This window comes from Cygnus olor, chromosome 9 (assembly GCF_009769625.2).
Source record: "Cygnus olor isolate bCygOlo1 chromosome 9, bCygOlo1.pri.v2, whole genome shotgun sequence".
NCBI classification, from domain to species: Eukaryota; Metazoa; Chordata; class Aves; order Anseriformes; family Anatidae; genus Cygnus; species Cygnus olor.
Window position 1 is genome coordinate 8,180,287 of NC_049177.1, and position 12,811 is coordinate 8,193,097.

At 52.1% G+C, this 12,811-nt stretch overlaps 1 protein-coding gene across 1 annotated transcript; it reads left to right on the plus strand.

The window, feature by feature from the left end:
* The first annotated feature begins 6,735 nt into the window (after positions 1-6,735).
* Positions 6,736-12,500, plus strand: ADIPOQ (adiponectin, C1Q and collagen domain containing). Its single transcript, XM_040567404.1, has 3 exons — positions 6,736-7,289; positions 10,103-10,322; positions 10,560-12,500. The coding sequence occupies exons 2-3, from the start codon at positions 10,112-10,114 to the stop codon at positions 11,084-11,086; spliced, it is 738 nt and encodes a 245-aa protein (XP_040423338.1). The 5' UTR covers positions 6,736-7,289; positions 10,103-10,111; the 3' UTR covers positions 11,087-12,500.
* Positions 12,501-12,811: the final 311 nt, after the last annotated feature.

Sequence of the window (12,811 nt, forward strand, 5' to 3'; positions counted from 1 at the left end):
TGTTGGTGGTAACAGGGCAAATGCCAGGGGGTTTTCCAGGACAGAGGCTTCAGCTGGCTTCCTCGAGGGGCAGAGCAAGCATCCCAGCCCGGGTTCAGCCCCGCGTGCTCTCAGGCAGGTGGTGCTCAGGAACCAGGCGGCTGTACTGCTCCCTGCGCCTGCAGCCGGGCACGGCAGCCCCAGGGGACACCGAGAGCCTGAAAGCTCCTCTGAGAGGCAGCCTGCAGCAACAGTAAGCCATAGGAGGATGTACCCAAACCTCAGGAGGTTTATGAAAGCCACCTCAGGATGCACGGACACAGATGAGCTGTAGCTGAGACCGCTTCTCCCCATGTTCCTCGGCTACCTCTGCCCCCCCTGTGTTTCCTAACCCACCTGTTGTTAAATTCTCACCATACATAAGGTCCCTACCACGGCCCTGTAAGAGATCATTTATTCTGGCATACGGCACCATCAGTGGAAAACACGACTCAGATGTGTCTGGGTTCCTGTTCTGCTCAAGACCGGCTGCAAATGAATATGAAGGAGGTGAGAAAAAAAATAATAGATCATCAGGTGAACAGCATAGGAGAGCAAGAAGAGTAACGAACAAATTCGGAGAAGTTGGGTGAGAGAAACAGAACAGAGAAAGAAGCGTTTCTTTGGGGTGATGCGACGGGGTCAGTGCTTCTCTTTGCAGTCTCCCTGTGGATGACCAAGCTGCCACGGGCACCAGGAGACCCAGGTCCCAACCGTCCTGCTTGGGGAGCGGGGGAGAGGAGAAGAGAGCTATTAACGCTTGGAGAAATGCTTGGCATGAGCAGCAGCACTGGGCTGCTCCTGCTCTGTGTTTCAGAGCAAAGCTGTCTGCACTGTGTGGGTACTAGGGCTGTCACAGGGCCCTGTGCTCGTGACCCAGGAGATGCTTCTTGGAGGACGTTTCGCTCGGGGAGTGGCCGTGCGGGGAGGGGCCGCTGGGGCAGCACCACTGCACTTGGAGCCGCATCGTAAAGCGACTGCCGCACACATGGCAGTCACCGCGGTGAGGGGCTGTTCCCGTGCCTTTTGGAAACAAACGTAAAAAATGACCAAGACAAGAAGTCAATTATTTTCAGAGGCATTGGAAAAAGCACCACACACTGAGAGGGAGGTGGGGGACAAACAAAGCCCCCAGACACAAGAGATGACAAAGCCACTAAGCACTAAAGTGGCCTGATTATCTCTGACAAACATCTGTTGACATTTGCAGGCTCATCACAAACTGAAGTGGCAAAGCTGTAAGTGATTATTTATGTTTCAGCCTAATGACAATATTTGCAGAGACAGCGCCGAGTGACAGCTCGCACACAGCCGTGGGCAGGGCTCTTCCGCCCCGAAGGAGCCCAGGAGCATCGGCCCGACCTGGCTGGGGTCTGCCCCAACACCAGTGGCAAGGCCCCAAGGAAGCAAGAGTACCAAAAGGCAGAAAAGGAAGTATTTAGAGCATTTTTCAGATGTGTGAAGCTGTCTGAAAAAAGAAATAACTCAGATCTTTTTTTGTTTTTTCCTCCTTGCTATTCAGAGAACCTCTGTGTCATTTGAGAAGAAAGACAGCAGGACGCTGGCACTTGCCCTGCCAAAGCAGTGAGAAAGGACAGTCCCTATTAAAGACACCACCCTCAGAGGAGCTATAAGTATAAAAGGAGATGAATTTATGCCACTGAGCCTAATCCGTAGAAAACAGCACAGCAAGGAGCGGGAGGAAGGGGAGTGCCTGGCTGCAGGCAGCAGGCCAGGCACCGACATGCGAACCCTGCCAAAACCCTATAAAGGTGTAGGAAGGCAGCGTGCCTCACTGCAGAAGCATCTCCAGCCCTGCAGGGTCCCCGTGTGAGCACAGACCCCGGGCTGCCCAAAGCCCAGCTGGGCAGCACTACGTTGGGGGGCTCCTGCGCACCGCCGCCGCGCTCCCAGCACCCAGCCGGCGCTGGGGGCTCAGTGCTGGCCGCTGGCCCCACGGCCACGACGTCGGCACCCGCCTCCCCGCAGCCACACGGCCCAGCACCGCACCACGCCGCGGAGGAAAACGCCCTGGAAATGAACCTCTGTCTGTTCCTGAGCAGAGCCCGCGGTGCTCCGAACACATCGCCCTCGGTCCCCCAAAGTTCACCGGCATTTCTGCAGTGATGGTGCCTCGCCTGCCGGATCGGCCTCTCCAGCTTGCACCTCGGCTTCTTGGCAGGCACGGCGCAGGGTGCCACAGAGGGCTGCCTGCAGGGCTGGAGGCTTCCAGGCGCTTGCCAAGGGCAGGAGGATGTACAACACCGTGAGAGCCGAGAGCAAGTTACCATATGCATAGTCACATCAGTCGTCTTCCGTAGCAAAAGGAGGCAAAGTCTGCAGCAGAGGCAAAGTAATTTGATTCCATAAAAAAATACAATTTACTGCTGAAGCCAGTCATAGTGTGGTTTTGGCTGTTCGAGTCAGGAGAACAAGCACTTAGAAAAATGAATAATTAAAGACCTCATAAGCCTTGCATTAGCCCTATAGCAACCATAAATGCTTTCTCCTAAGCATAAAGAAATACCCCATGGAAAGCGTCACGGATGAATCAGCCTGTGCAACTTCCCGAGGAATGCTCTGTGCTAATTTACACCACAAAATGCCCAAAGTCAAAACACGTAGTAGTCATTTTTGATCAGATTTACAGCTTCTTGATGAAATATGCATCATTCATAGTCCACAATAATAGTTCATTTTATGGACAACATAAGACTCACACTGCCTTTAATTAACCCTGTCCTTGTGTCTAGGTCATTAGGTTTTGTGAACGATGGGAGAAAGACGCAAACTGTTGTTCCTTAGCACCTTACTGGTGTTTTGAAGCAAAGCTTATCAAGTTTAGTCCATGGGGAACCTGTTAGCACAGGTTCCCCATGCTGTGGTGCCCCCACTGCCCGCAGCACAGCCAGGCGTGTGGGGACGAGTTGTCTGCCCAAGGGCCAGGGCATGGTGACAGGCAGCTGGATGCCAGCCCAGGAGGGTCCTGTCCTGGGAAAGCAGCTCCCAAATCCAACCAGCCAGCATCCAAGCCGCCTGCTCTACCGCCCTGCAATCACAGCACGTAGGTGAGCATGCGAGGGGTGGTACAGTGATGGGCAGGAAAGTGTCACAGAAACAGGGGAACAGAGGAGATGAAGGATTTATCCTCTACATTCAGCATTACGCAAGAGAGTCCGGCAGTTGTCTTTTAAGTGGAAAAAGTCACTGAACTGATGCAAAACGAGCCGAAAGCTCTGCCAGAAGCACATCACGGAAACAGTCCCCACATGAGCCCAGGTGCCCCACAGGTGCCCGTGCAGAGGCAGGGTGGGACTTTGCTCACTGTGACATGCCGTGACCCTGCCATCTCGTGGAGAAGCACAAAGCTGACACCCCAGTTTCCATCGGTAAGCCCAGCCAGAGGCTTTTCCAGTGACTTCTCCCACTTTTGATACACTGGTCTCAAACCAGAACCAAACACAAGGAAGGTGGGCACAGATGAGTTTCGGACCCAGAGCTCCAACTGCTGCTCAGAAGCGCTGCCTTTGGGGAGAGCCACACGTCCCTCGCGCCTCTCCTCTTCAAAGCCCCTGCGATGCTCATCGGTGCCTGCAAACGCTGCCCCGCAGCATCCTCGCCTCCGAGGTGAGACCTGCCGAAAAGCCCAAAACGTGCTGTAAAACCAACCCCACTGATCGGCCGCAAAGAGCAGGGAGGCAGCTAATGCACGGCTGAGGTTACTGGAGCCAGCGGCCCCGGGTCGATACCGGAGTGAATGGAAAAACAGTTGTGGCCAAAAGTGATTCTTGTGCATTTACACAACGGGAAGAAAAGCGATGGGAGGACATGATCCCGCAGGGTGGATGTGCACAGGGATGGCGCTGGGCTGCCACCAGGCTCATCCCGAGAGCCCAGCAGCCACCCCAGCACCCCCACCAAAGCTGCCTTCCCACCAAACCTCTCGGGGCTGTGGTGTCCCCGTGCCTGCTCGCCTTCCCTGCCGGCCCTGCACAACGCCCAGGCAGAGCCCCGCAGCCCGGCGCTGCTGCAGGAGGCTCGGCGTGGCAGCGGCCGGTCTGCCAGGGCTCTTAGCACCATCTGTTGTCCAGAACGCACAGCTGACTTGGGTGATGCAGAAATTCACAGCTGCACAGAAAGCTGCTGTTCTCTGTGTTTAAGTTATTGAGAAATACTCTCCGAATGAACAATTTACCTGGTTATAAAAGTGTGATTCGGTGGATGCACACAGAAGTCGGGTGGCTGCGGGATTACCTGCTGTACTGTGGGCTGGTCAGCTGGGTGAACGCAAGGGGAGAGCTGGGCAGAGACGTGCCCAGGTGCCTCGCTGGGAAGACACCATCACTGCTGGGAACACGACTTGGTGGGGTGCTTGGACAGCGGATGGCTCAGGGGGGCACGCTGCACACCGGGTCACTGAGCCTTGTCTTCTGTTCCCTGCCCCAATCCTTCCCACCCCAGAACAAGCTCCAGACCAGACTGGCCTGTGCTAAAAGGAGCAACACCTGGCTCAGCTGCCAGCCTGCATGAGAGAGGGCAGGACCTGGCAGGGCTGACACAGCCCCAGGGCCAGGGCCTGAACAAACACGTCTCGATGTCCTGTTCCTTCAGCATGAGAAACACTGACGTGCCAAGATCCCTCGCTGGGAGCCAAGCAGCGCTCCCTGGGGCCAGGGAAGATCGTCCACTGTCACCCTGGAGAGAGACACCAGCGTGCTCCAGCCTGGCAGAAGCCGTCCTGCCCAGGCTGCCTGCTGCCAGGACGAGCAGAGCCCGTCTGTGCGAGTGAAACGGGCCGAGAAATTGGAAGCCCTGAGTAACCCAGTGAGGGCAGAAAGCACCCGGCAGGGCGGAGGGCGAGGGCTCCCCAAGGCCAGCATCCCCAGCGCGGCAAGCACCGCTGGGCTCCCCTCGACACCCCCCTGGCACGGGGCACCGGCCATCCACTGCGCGCAGCCTCAGGCTGTATGAAAAGAGCATTTTACAGCCTGCCAGCCTGCCTGCTGAACGGCGTAAACAGTTCTAGCTGTTTTTAGCGAAGTGGAGACTGTGTGCTGTTCCTTGTACGTGCAGTATCCAGGGCAGAGGGGAAGGCGAGGGGACAGGGCAGGACAGCGCAGGGCGGGCGTCCCTGGGGGGCACGGCGCTCACCCCTCACGCTGCAGCAGCAGGGACCATGCCTGCGCCGACGGAGCCCAGCTGATAATTAGCCTCCCGCTGTTTTATAGACATCTAAATATAACCTTGTGCTTATTTTTAATTCTCGGGGAAGGCTGCGGTCCGCAATCCGTCATTTCTGCATTTCTCACATTCTCAGGCTGGGATTGGACCCAGCAGAGCAAACAAGGTCAGGCTGAGCACGAGGCCGGTGACCAGGGCTCGCGGGGAGCCGAAAACACCCCAGAGCCCCTGCGGGAGCCGCTGCCTGCCAGCACCGCCACGGTGGGCACAGCCGGGCCACCCCTCGCTTGGTGGCAGGCTTGGTATGGCACCGGGCAGAGCAAAGGCGTTTGAGGTGTTTTCACATCCTGCAGGCAGGAGCGGCTCCCTGGGCCGTACACATCTCACCCTGCACTGGGAACAGGAGCTGGCCCCGATGCCCAGACCCAGCAGGTAGGAGCACAAGAACACAAGCATGGGGCTGTGGCAGCGGGGTGTGCCCCGGCCAAGAGGCAGGCAGCGACCGTCGCCTTCCTGCCCTCCTCTGGGAAGCAGAGATACCGTCTGGGAGGCTGCTGATGGACCAGGAGGCATTCATCGCCGTGGCATTTTCCTAACAGCTGAATCGAAATGCCATGCCGTAATTGCAGCACTACCTATGAAACACGTCACGTCCGATTCTCAGATACTAGCAGCCTAATAAACTTCTCCAGCCATGCATTTCGGGGGTCAAGCCAAGAGCTGGCAGAGACAACAATCTGTCTGGCTCCTGGCCGGGGAGAAGCAGATGAAAACCTCTCATCTTCACTGAGTCCTCCAAACGGTTCTCCATCCTATGTTACTGGGATTGCATGAGGGATGATTGACTTAGGTCTCAACCCCGCCTGGAAAAATTATTGTCAAGAAAAAAAAAATAATATCCAAATTCTTCAAATGTTGGACCGACAGCTTGACCAAAATAAGGAAGCAAGCAAGCAGCTATCCAACAGCTGCTCCCTTCTTCGTCCTTCTCCTCACTACTTCAGAACTTATCCTTGCTAACTCCCAGCTCTACATATAAGAAATTAATTCATTTACACATCCTCTTATTCCCTCCTAGATAGCCATCTCTTTAGAGCAGCAGAAATTCAGGACACCTCTCTGCTGATACTCCCTTGGATGAGCTTTCCCCATGCCCAGGGACTCCAGCTCCCTGACGCTGCTTCCCCATGCTTGCTTGGGACAACACCTTGCTCTGGTTTTCCCCTGCCCAGTTTTGCAGGCAGGGTTTGCTGAGGTTACATCCAGTTAACCCCAAGCTGCCCAGGAGTGACCAGGGCACAAAGCCTCCTCTGAGACGCAGAGCCCACTTCGGAAGGAAACGCAGGAAAAGACAACTTTGGTTTGGCCTAAGGCTGAAACCTGTGATAGACTGAAAACCATCCGCAGGGCTGAAATTGCTCTGATGATTTCCACTGGCTCTGATGTGTGCCAGCTGCTCAGAGGCCGGCCTGTTAGCCTAGCTCTGTTTGAAATAAAGCTCTCCCCAGCACTGCCCCGTCCCAGGCGATTCCCTTCTTTGGTGCGGCAGCCGCGGCTCCAGACGGTACAAGGAGAAGCAAACATTTCTCACACAATCATTTACTAACACACTGGGGGGAAAAAAGAAAGAAAGAAAGAGAGAAAAAAGACATTCAAATGTGTTAATACAAGCCCGTAGACTTACTTTCTCCACCAGCTGCTAACAAGGGCTCCCAGTTTACCCAGAGCAGCAGCTGTTCACGGGGGCTTGTAAGAGCCGAGCCCCTGACAAGTGGGCTTTCAGGCACTGACTTCCCCCCCAGAACATTTCTGTTTGGGTTCCTTTGAAATTCCCAAACCAGTCTTTCCCCTGGTATGGATATCTTCACAAGCTATCACTCACAACTGGATTATATAAGCAGCCCCAAAACCAAGCAATGACCAGGAAAAAATAATGGGAAAACCCAACTTTTAAGCCAGCATGCGCAATAGCAAATGGAAAATACAGCATCTTAGCTGACAGCTGCTCGTGCCCTTAGGGACAGTGACATGCTAGCCGGACTTCATTTCTAAGGAGACTGCAGCAAGCCAACTAGGACTCAAAAGAGCTGGTAAGCTTGATTTTTTTTTTCCCCTCTTACTAAATTCTGGATTTTCTCTTCTTTTGGGCTAAATCACAGACAGACTTCTCTGTTCACAAGAAGTTTCCTTTATTAGGCTTATTCTTGGAATAGCTAGTGATTATTTTAAACCAAAAATAGCCGATCTCCCTTAGATTCACACTCCTGTTTTTGGAAACGCTATTTAGAGATCAAAACTCCTAAATCAAAAGTAGTCAGGAACGACAGTACAAAAACACATGGCTCTTTCAGTGAGCACTGTAAGGGTACCTCTGGATTCCCTTCTTTCCACAAAGAGCCCCAGGAAGGCTGCTTTTGCTCCAAATCTCCCTGAGCTCTACATGCTCCTTGCTGGAAACTTGTGCCACTCGGATTTAAGGGATGAGCCCTGGGAGCAAGTCACTGCTGTAACTGCAGCAAGAAGCGTGCTGCCTGTGCTGCGTGCAATCAGCATAAAAAAGAAAAGAGATCAGCGTAACCCAAACCCCCAGCTTACGCCCTTTGAAGAAAATACAGGAGCTGGAAAACAGTATTTTTTTCTCCGTTTTGTGCAAAGAGTTTGTGTGTGTACGTATATATATATACACACACAAACACACATACACCTTGCTGTGTGGCACTTTAATTCTGAACAGCGTAGTTCTTATGGGTCATATTCATTTGTCAGCATAGACTTTCTGTAATGCATAGGAGCTTTTATTTCCTCAGGAGCTCCTGTATTATCTGACAGCCACCAAGAGTACTCAGTTCATCTATTCCTCATCTGAAAAGGTACCACTGACATTCAAATGCCAGAGAATTGCTTGGTTTCTCGAACAAGCACTTGTGATCGGAGTCAAAATGTAGCAACATCTACTAGAAATCATCTTCTATTTGCTTATCACAGCACTTTTCTCATTAAAAAGGAGAAAATTAGGCTGCAAAACATAACCGTGGTGGAGAGCCACCCCGGGGTGCTGCGGGATGCACACCTCTCCTGGCCTCGCAGAACAAGGCGGAGGACGATGGCCAGGAGGGCTGCCCTTCCCGCCCTGAACTCACAGGAGGGTAGCCCTGTGACACCAGCAGGTCTGGCTCCAGCTCTCTGCACTGAGCACATGACACTGAAGTTTTAATGCTATTTCAGTTGTAGGCAGCGTATGAGAAAGCAGAACTAACCCCAGCAAAACCATCAAAACACAGCTCAAGAACTGGAATTTTGAGGCATATTTTATTGAACACAAGTGTATTTTCAGGCAGCTGAATGTCCCCAGATGGCTTGTGCTGATACTGGAGGGTGCTGGCATCAAGAGGGAGGACATGGAGCTGGGACAAGCCCCCCCGGTTTAATGCAGTCCTTTTGGGTACGGCAAACTGGCCACCTTGCACCGTGCCCAAACACACACACCCCAGCTCAATCCCCAGGGTACTTGCACGATTTACTTGTCCACTCTAGGTCCTAAGTTTCAGATTATGGTCACTGGTCCGGTCCACAAACACCCAGCCACAGCATACCTTAGCCCCAAAAATACCCCATGCAGGGGCTATGTCCCCACCACAGGGTGCTGGATCCTGATGGCTTGAAGAGTTCCTTAAGCCTATATGTTGGGTGCTGCCTGCTGGACTCACTGTGCAGAGCATTGAAGTTTTCTTTAAAACCCCTTCACATCCCACAAGAAACACAATCATGGTAACCTCTTTGCTATTTAGCTTCCATTGAAGCTGTTATGCCAGAGCTAATGAGACACTATTGGAAATATGATATTTAAATAACTCACATAAGAAAAAAATCAACCCTGCAAATAAGTTGCTCTGAAATATTATTTTTCATTGGAAATTACAGAGCTAAGGGACTGTAGAGGCCACACTGTTATCCACATTTATTGTACTGTATGCCACTTAAAATCCTCATAACAGGATACCCTTTTGTTCCAGGGTATAATCTCTGCTTGGGGAGCAGTATTATACAATGGTCATTTAAAAATATCTGTTTCTTAAAAGCCTGATCCAAACCTGCTAAGGACCCACCAATTTCTGTGAGCCTCGGGACAATGCACCCGGCTGGCCATACACACCTGGTTTGGGGTAGCCACGCTAATTGCTCTGATGAAATTAAAGAAGAGTATGACCCTACATCGTCCAGACACTGCATAAGGTGTGCTCTTGCAATCCAAAAAATACAATTCAGGTGGAAAAAAAACATCATCATAAGTTAATACTGTTGCTCACTAGAAGCCAAAAGCTTGACCGTTAACTTCTGTTCACATCAGAGCAGGGTAAGCGTGTGGTACACACGGCGATAAACCACCTGCTCAGCATAAAGGCGGCTGAGATTTGGACACAAGCTCTGCCAGAGGAGCTTGTGCTTCCAACGAGCCGTTCACTCAGCCGGACAGAAGTTAAAGCACGTTGCTGCTAACTGAGCAGAGCTTTGCAAAGAGACCAGCCCCAGATGTCCCAACATCTGCCGGGCTCAGTCCCAAGCGCCAGCTGCCCCAGTGCAGAAGCGCAGCCCTGCAGTCTGCTCCTCTCCACGCTGGATTTGCTCCAGGGCTGAGATCCTCGCTTCTCCCAGGGGCCTGTCCTGGCTCAGCTTGCTGGACTCGATGCCAGTGCCCCACTGGATGGAGAAGGGCCATCAGGCCAAGCAGAATCACTTTCCTTCAGATATGTTGATTAAAACTTTAACTGTGCTTTTTTTTTTCCTTTTTTTTTTTTTTTTTAACTTTTAACTCTGCTTTGTTAGTCAAGAGGCGGGGGGTTTGTTCGCTTTATTTTTTTTTTCTTTTAACCTTTAAAGTTAACAAAGCCCTTATCCACTTCAGGAACCAACCATGAGGGACTCAGCAGGCTTCCTCCTTTGCTCACTGCTGCTGGTGGCCCCCTGTTGCACAGAGGTGGCCGCCCCAGATCCCCAGCCCGACCCCAAAACACCATGCGCCAACTGGATGGGAGGAGCACCCGGCTACCCTGGCCACAACGGGCTCCCCGGCAGGGACGGGAAAGATGGAAAAGATGGACTAAAGGGAGAGAAAGGAGAGCAAGGTTGGTGAGGAGCGTGGGGTACGTTGGCACTGGAGGAGCTCTGCACAGGGTTGGGGTGGACATGGTGTCTCACACTATGGGTGTTGAGGTCATCCAACCTTTCCTCAGGGGACAGGCCTCACTCCATGCCGCCGAGCAGATCCCCAAGCCACAGTCCCTTCTGTGTCTCAGGCCAGTGGGTTGTGGCCACGGGTTCGCACAGTACAAACAACTCCTGATCCCAACTCTGTCCCCCAGGTTTGCAAGGCTCCAAAGGTGACCAAGGCGAAACGGGAACCCCAGGGCCAGAGGGGCCAAGAGGATTTCCAGGATACCCAGGGCTGAAGGGAGACAAGGGCGAAGGGGCCTACGTTTACCGCTCCGCGTTCAGCGTGGGGCTGACGGAGCGAGCCCCCCACCCCAACGTCCCGATCCGCTTCAGCAAGATCTTCTACAACGAGCAGAACCACTACGACACCAGCACCGGCAAGTTCCTCTGCAGCATCCCTGGCACGTACTACTTTGCCTACCACCTGACGGTGTACATGTCGGACGTCAAGGTCAGCCTCTACAAGAAGGACAAGGCGGTCATCTTCACCTACGACCAGTTCCAGACCAACAACGTCGACCAAGCGAGTGGCTCGGTCTTGCTCCACCTCAGCTCAGGGGATGAGGTCTGGCTCCAGGTCTATGGGGAGGGGGACAACAACGGTGTCTATGCTGACAACATCAACGATTCCACTTTCATGGGCTTCCTCCTGTACCCAGACTTGGATTTCCATTAGAGCAGGGTGTGCTACATGGGAGAGGAGAAGGCGGCTTAACCCCAGACAGAGCTCTGGGGCACTGGCGCTATAGCTATACTATATTCACCAGAAAATTGCCTTTTGTGGGGGCAACGATTGCCAAGGGTGGACCCTATCTCCTGTAAAATCAGTGAGGTTATACACAAATGACTTGTCTGGGGTCAAGAGTTCACTCCTACCTCTGCTCTTGCTCTCCTTGCGGAGACCTGGGCCCAAAGTCAGCCACCACATTGTGAAACAGTAACTCTAAAGATCAGCTGGCCTTTTTTAAATATAAAGCTGACTAAAAAAATGGTTATTTTTAAATATCGCATTCTACGTTTCCCTTTTTTAACCACTTGGATTCATTTAAAACAAAAGTACATATTTTAGCCAGCATTTTAAGATTTGAAAGCCATCTTTGTGCTTGCCTGCAGCTGGAACCGATGGCTGCAGTTTTGCCATTACATCTCCCAGTCTTATTAGGGCCTTTGATGTCCACCCATGGTTTGTCGTCTCCCTTTTTTAGCCCAGATCGTTGAATATATTCAGATTATTAACTTTCATTAACTTTAATCCTTTGATTTTCCTTTTATGTTTATCCCCTATCATTATCTCTAATTTAGATGACGTGCTCATTTAGGTCAGGGATCTTCTCTTTCAATTTATCTGAAAAGACTTAGGGGCACCCGTGAGGCTACGCAGCAGAAGCAGCCCATTGCCTGTGTGGCTTTGGGGGTCCTGAGGTGGGCACAGATGAGCAGAAGGTCCTCGCAGCTCCTGAGGTGGAGGTGGCCCTTCCCAAATTCACTGACCTGGCACTGGAAGTGATGGCACGAGCGCTCGTTCAGCCCAGAGGCTGTCAGCACGTAAGGTGCCCTGGTTTCTACCTGCAGACTGGCAGGATCCTGTCCCGTTTCCCCTCCGAATAGTTCCCAAGCTCAGCCACAAGCTGAGAACCAGCACAGCCATTTTGCTGGTTTTCCACACCATAAGAGTGCCACTGGCACAGGCTCACGCACCACCCAGGCAGAGTTCAGGTGGTGCAGCCTCCCACACCGAGGGAGGCTCCTGGCACGAACACCCGGAGACCTGCCCCAGCTCTCAGCAACATTAGCTCGATGGAGGGAAGAGCATTAGGGCTGAGATTGGTGACAATCCTGTCGAGCTGCTCTCCGAGGAACCTGCTTGACTTTCAGTGAAAAGAGCATTAGATAGCTTCTCAGATACGTTAAAGAAGACTCCCACTGAGCTTGAGAACAAGCTAGCACACATCAGAGCTAATGCGTTACTACAAGCACAAGACAGCACAAAAAGCTTCTACTGAAAATATTTCCAGCAGCTGCATTTTCTACACTACAGTCAACTACCACACTACAAACAACAACAACAATAAAATACTGTCTCAATAAAGGATGCTCTTGTGTTTTTGTATGCATTGTTGGGAAGGGTTTAAAGAAAAGGGACATTCTTGCAGCCTTACCAGGCAGTCCAGGGAAAAAAAATAGTATATGGAGATTATATATAAATAAATAAATAAATAAATATATATATAATATATACACACTGAGCAGATCACAGTGTGGCTCGCTCTGAGCCAGGAAGGCAGGGGCACCTGTGCCAGCACACACAGGGTCACCCAACTTTTGCTTTCTTAAAAAACTCCTGCTTAGCTGTTGTTGAGGCTTTAGCATCACACCACCTCACACTGTGTTCCCTCCTTCT

Coding starts and splice junctions, on each gene's coding strand:
- ADIPOQ (XM_040567404.1), top strand. CDS start 10,112: ATGAGGGACTCAGCAGGCTTCCTCCTTTGCTCACTGCTGCTGGTGGCC. Junction 10,323..10,559: donor GGGAGAGAAAGGAGAGCAAG/GTTGGTGAGGAG, acceptor TCTGTCCCCCAG/GTTTGCAAGGCTCCAAAGGT.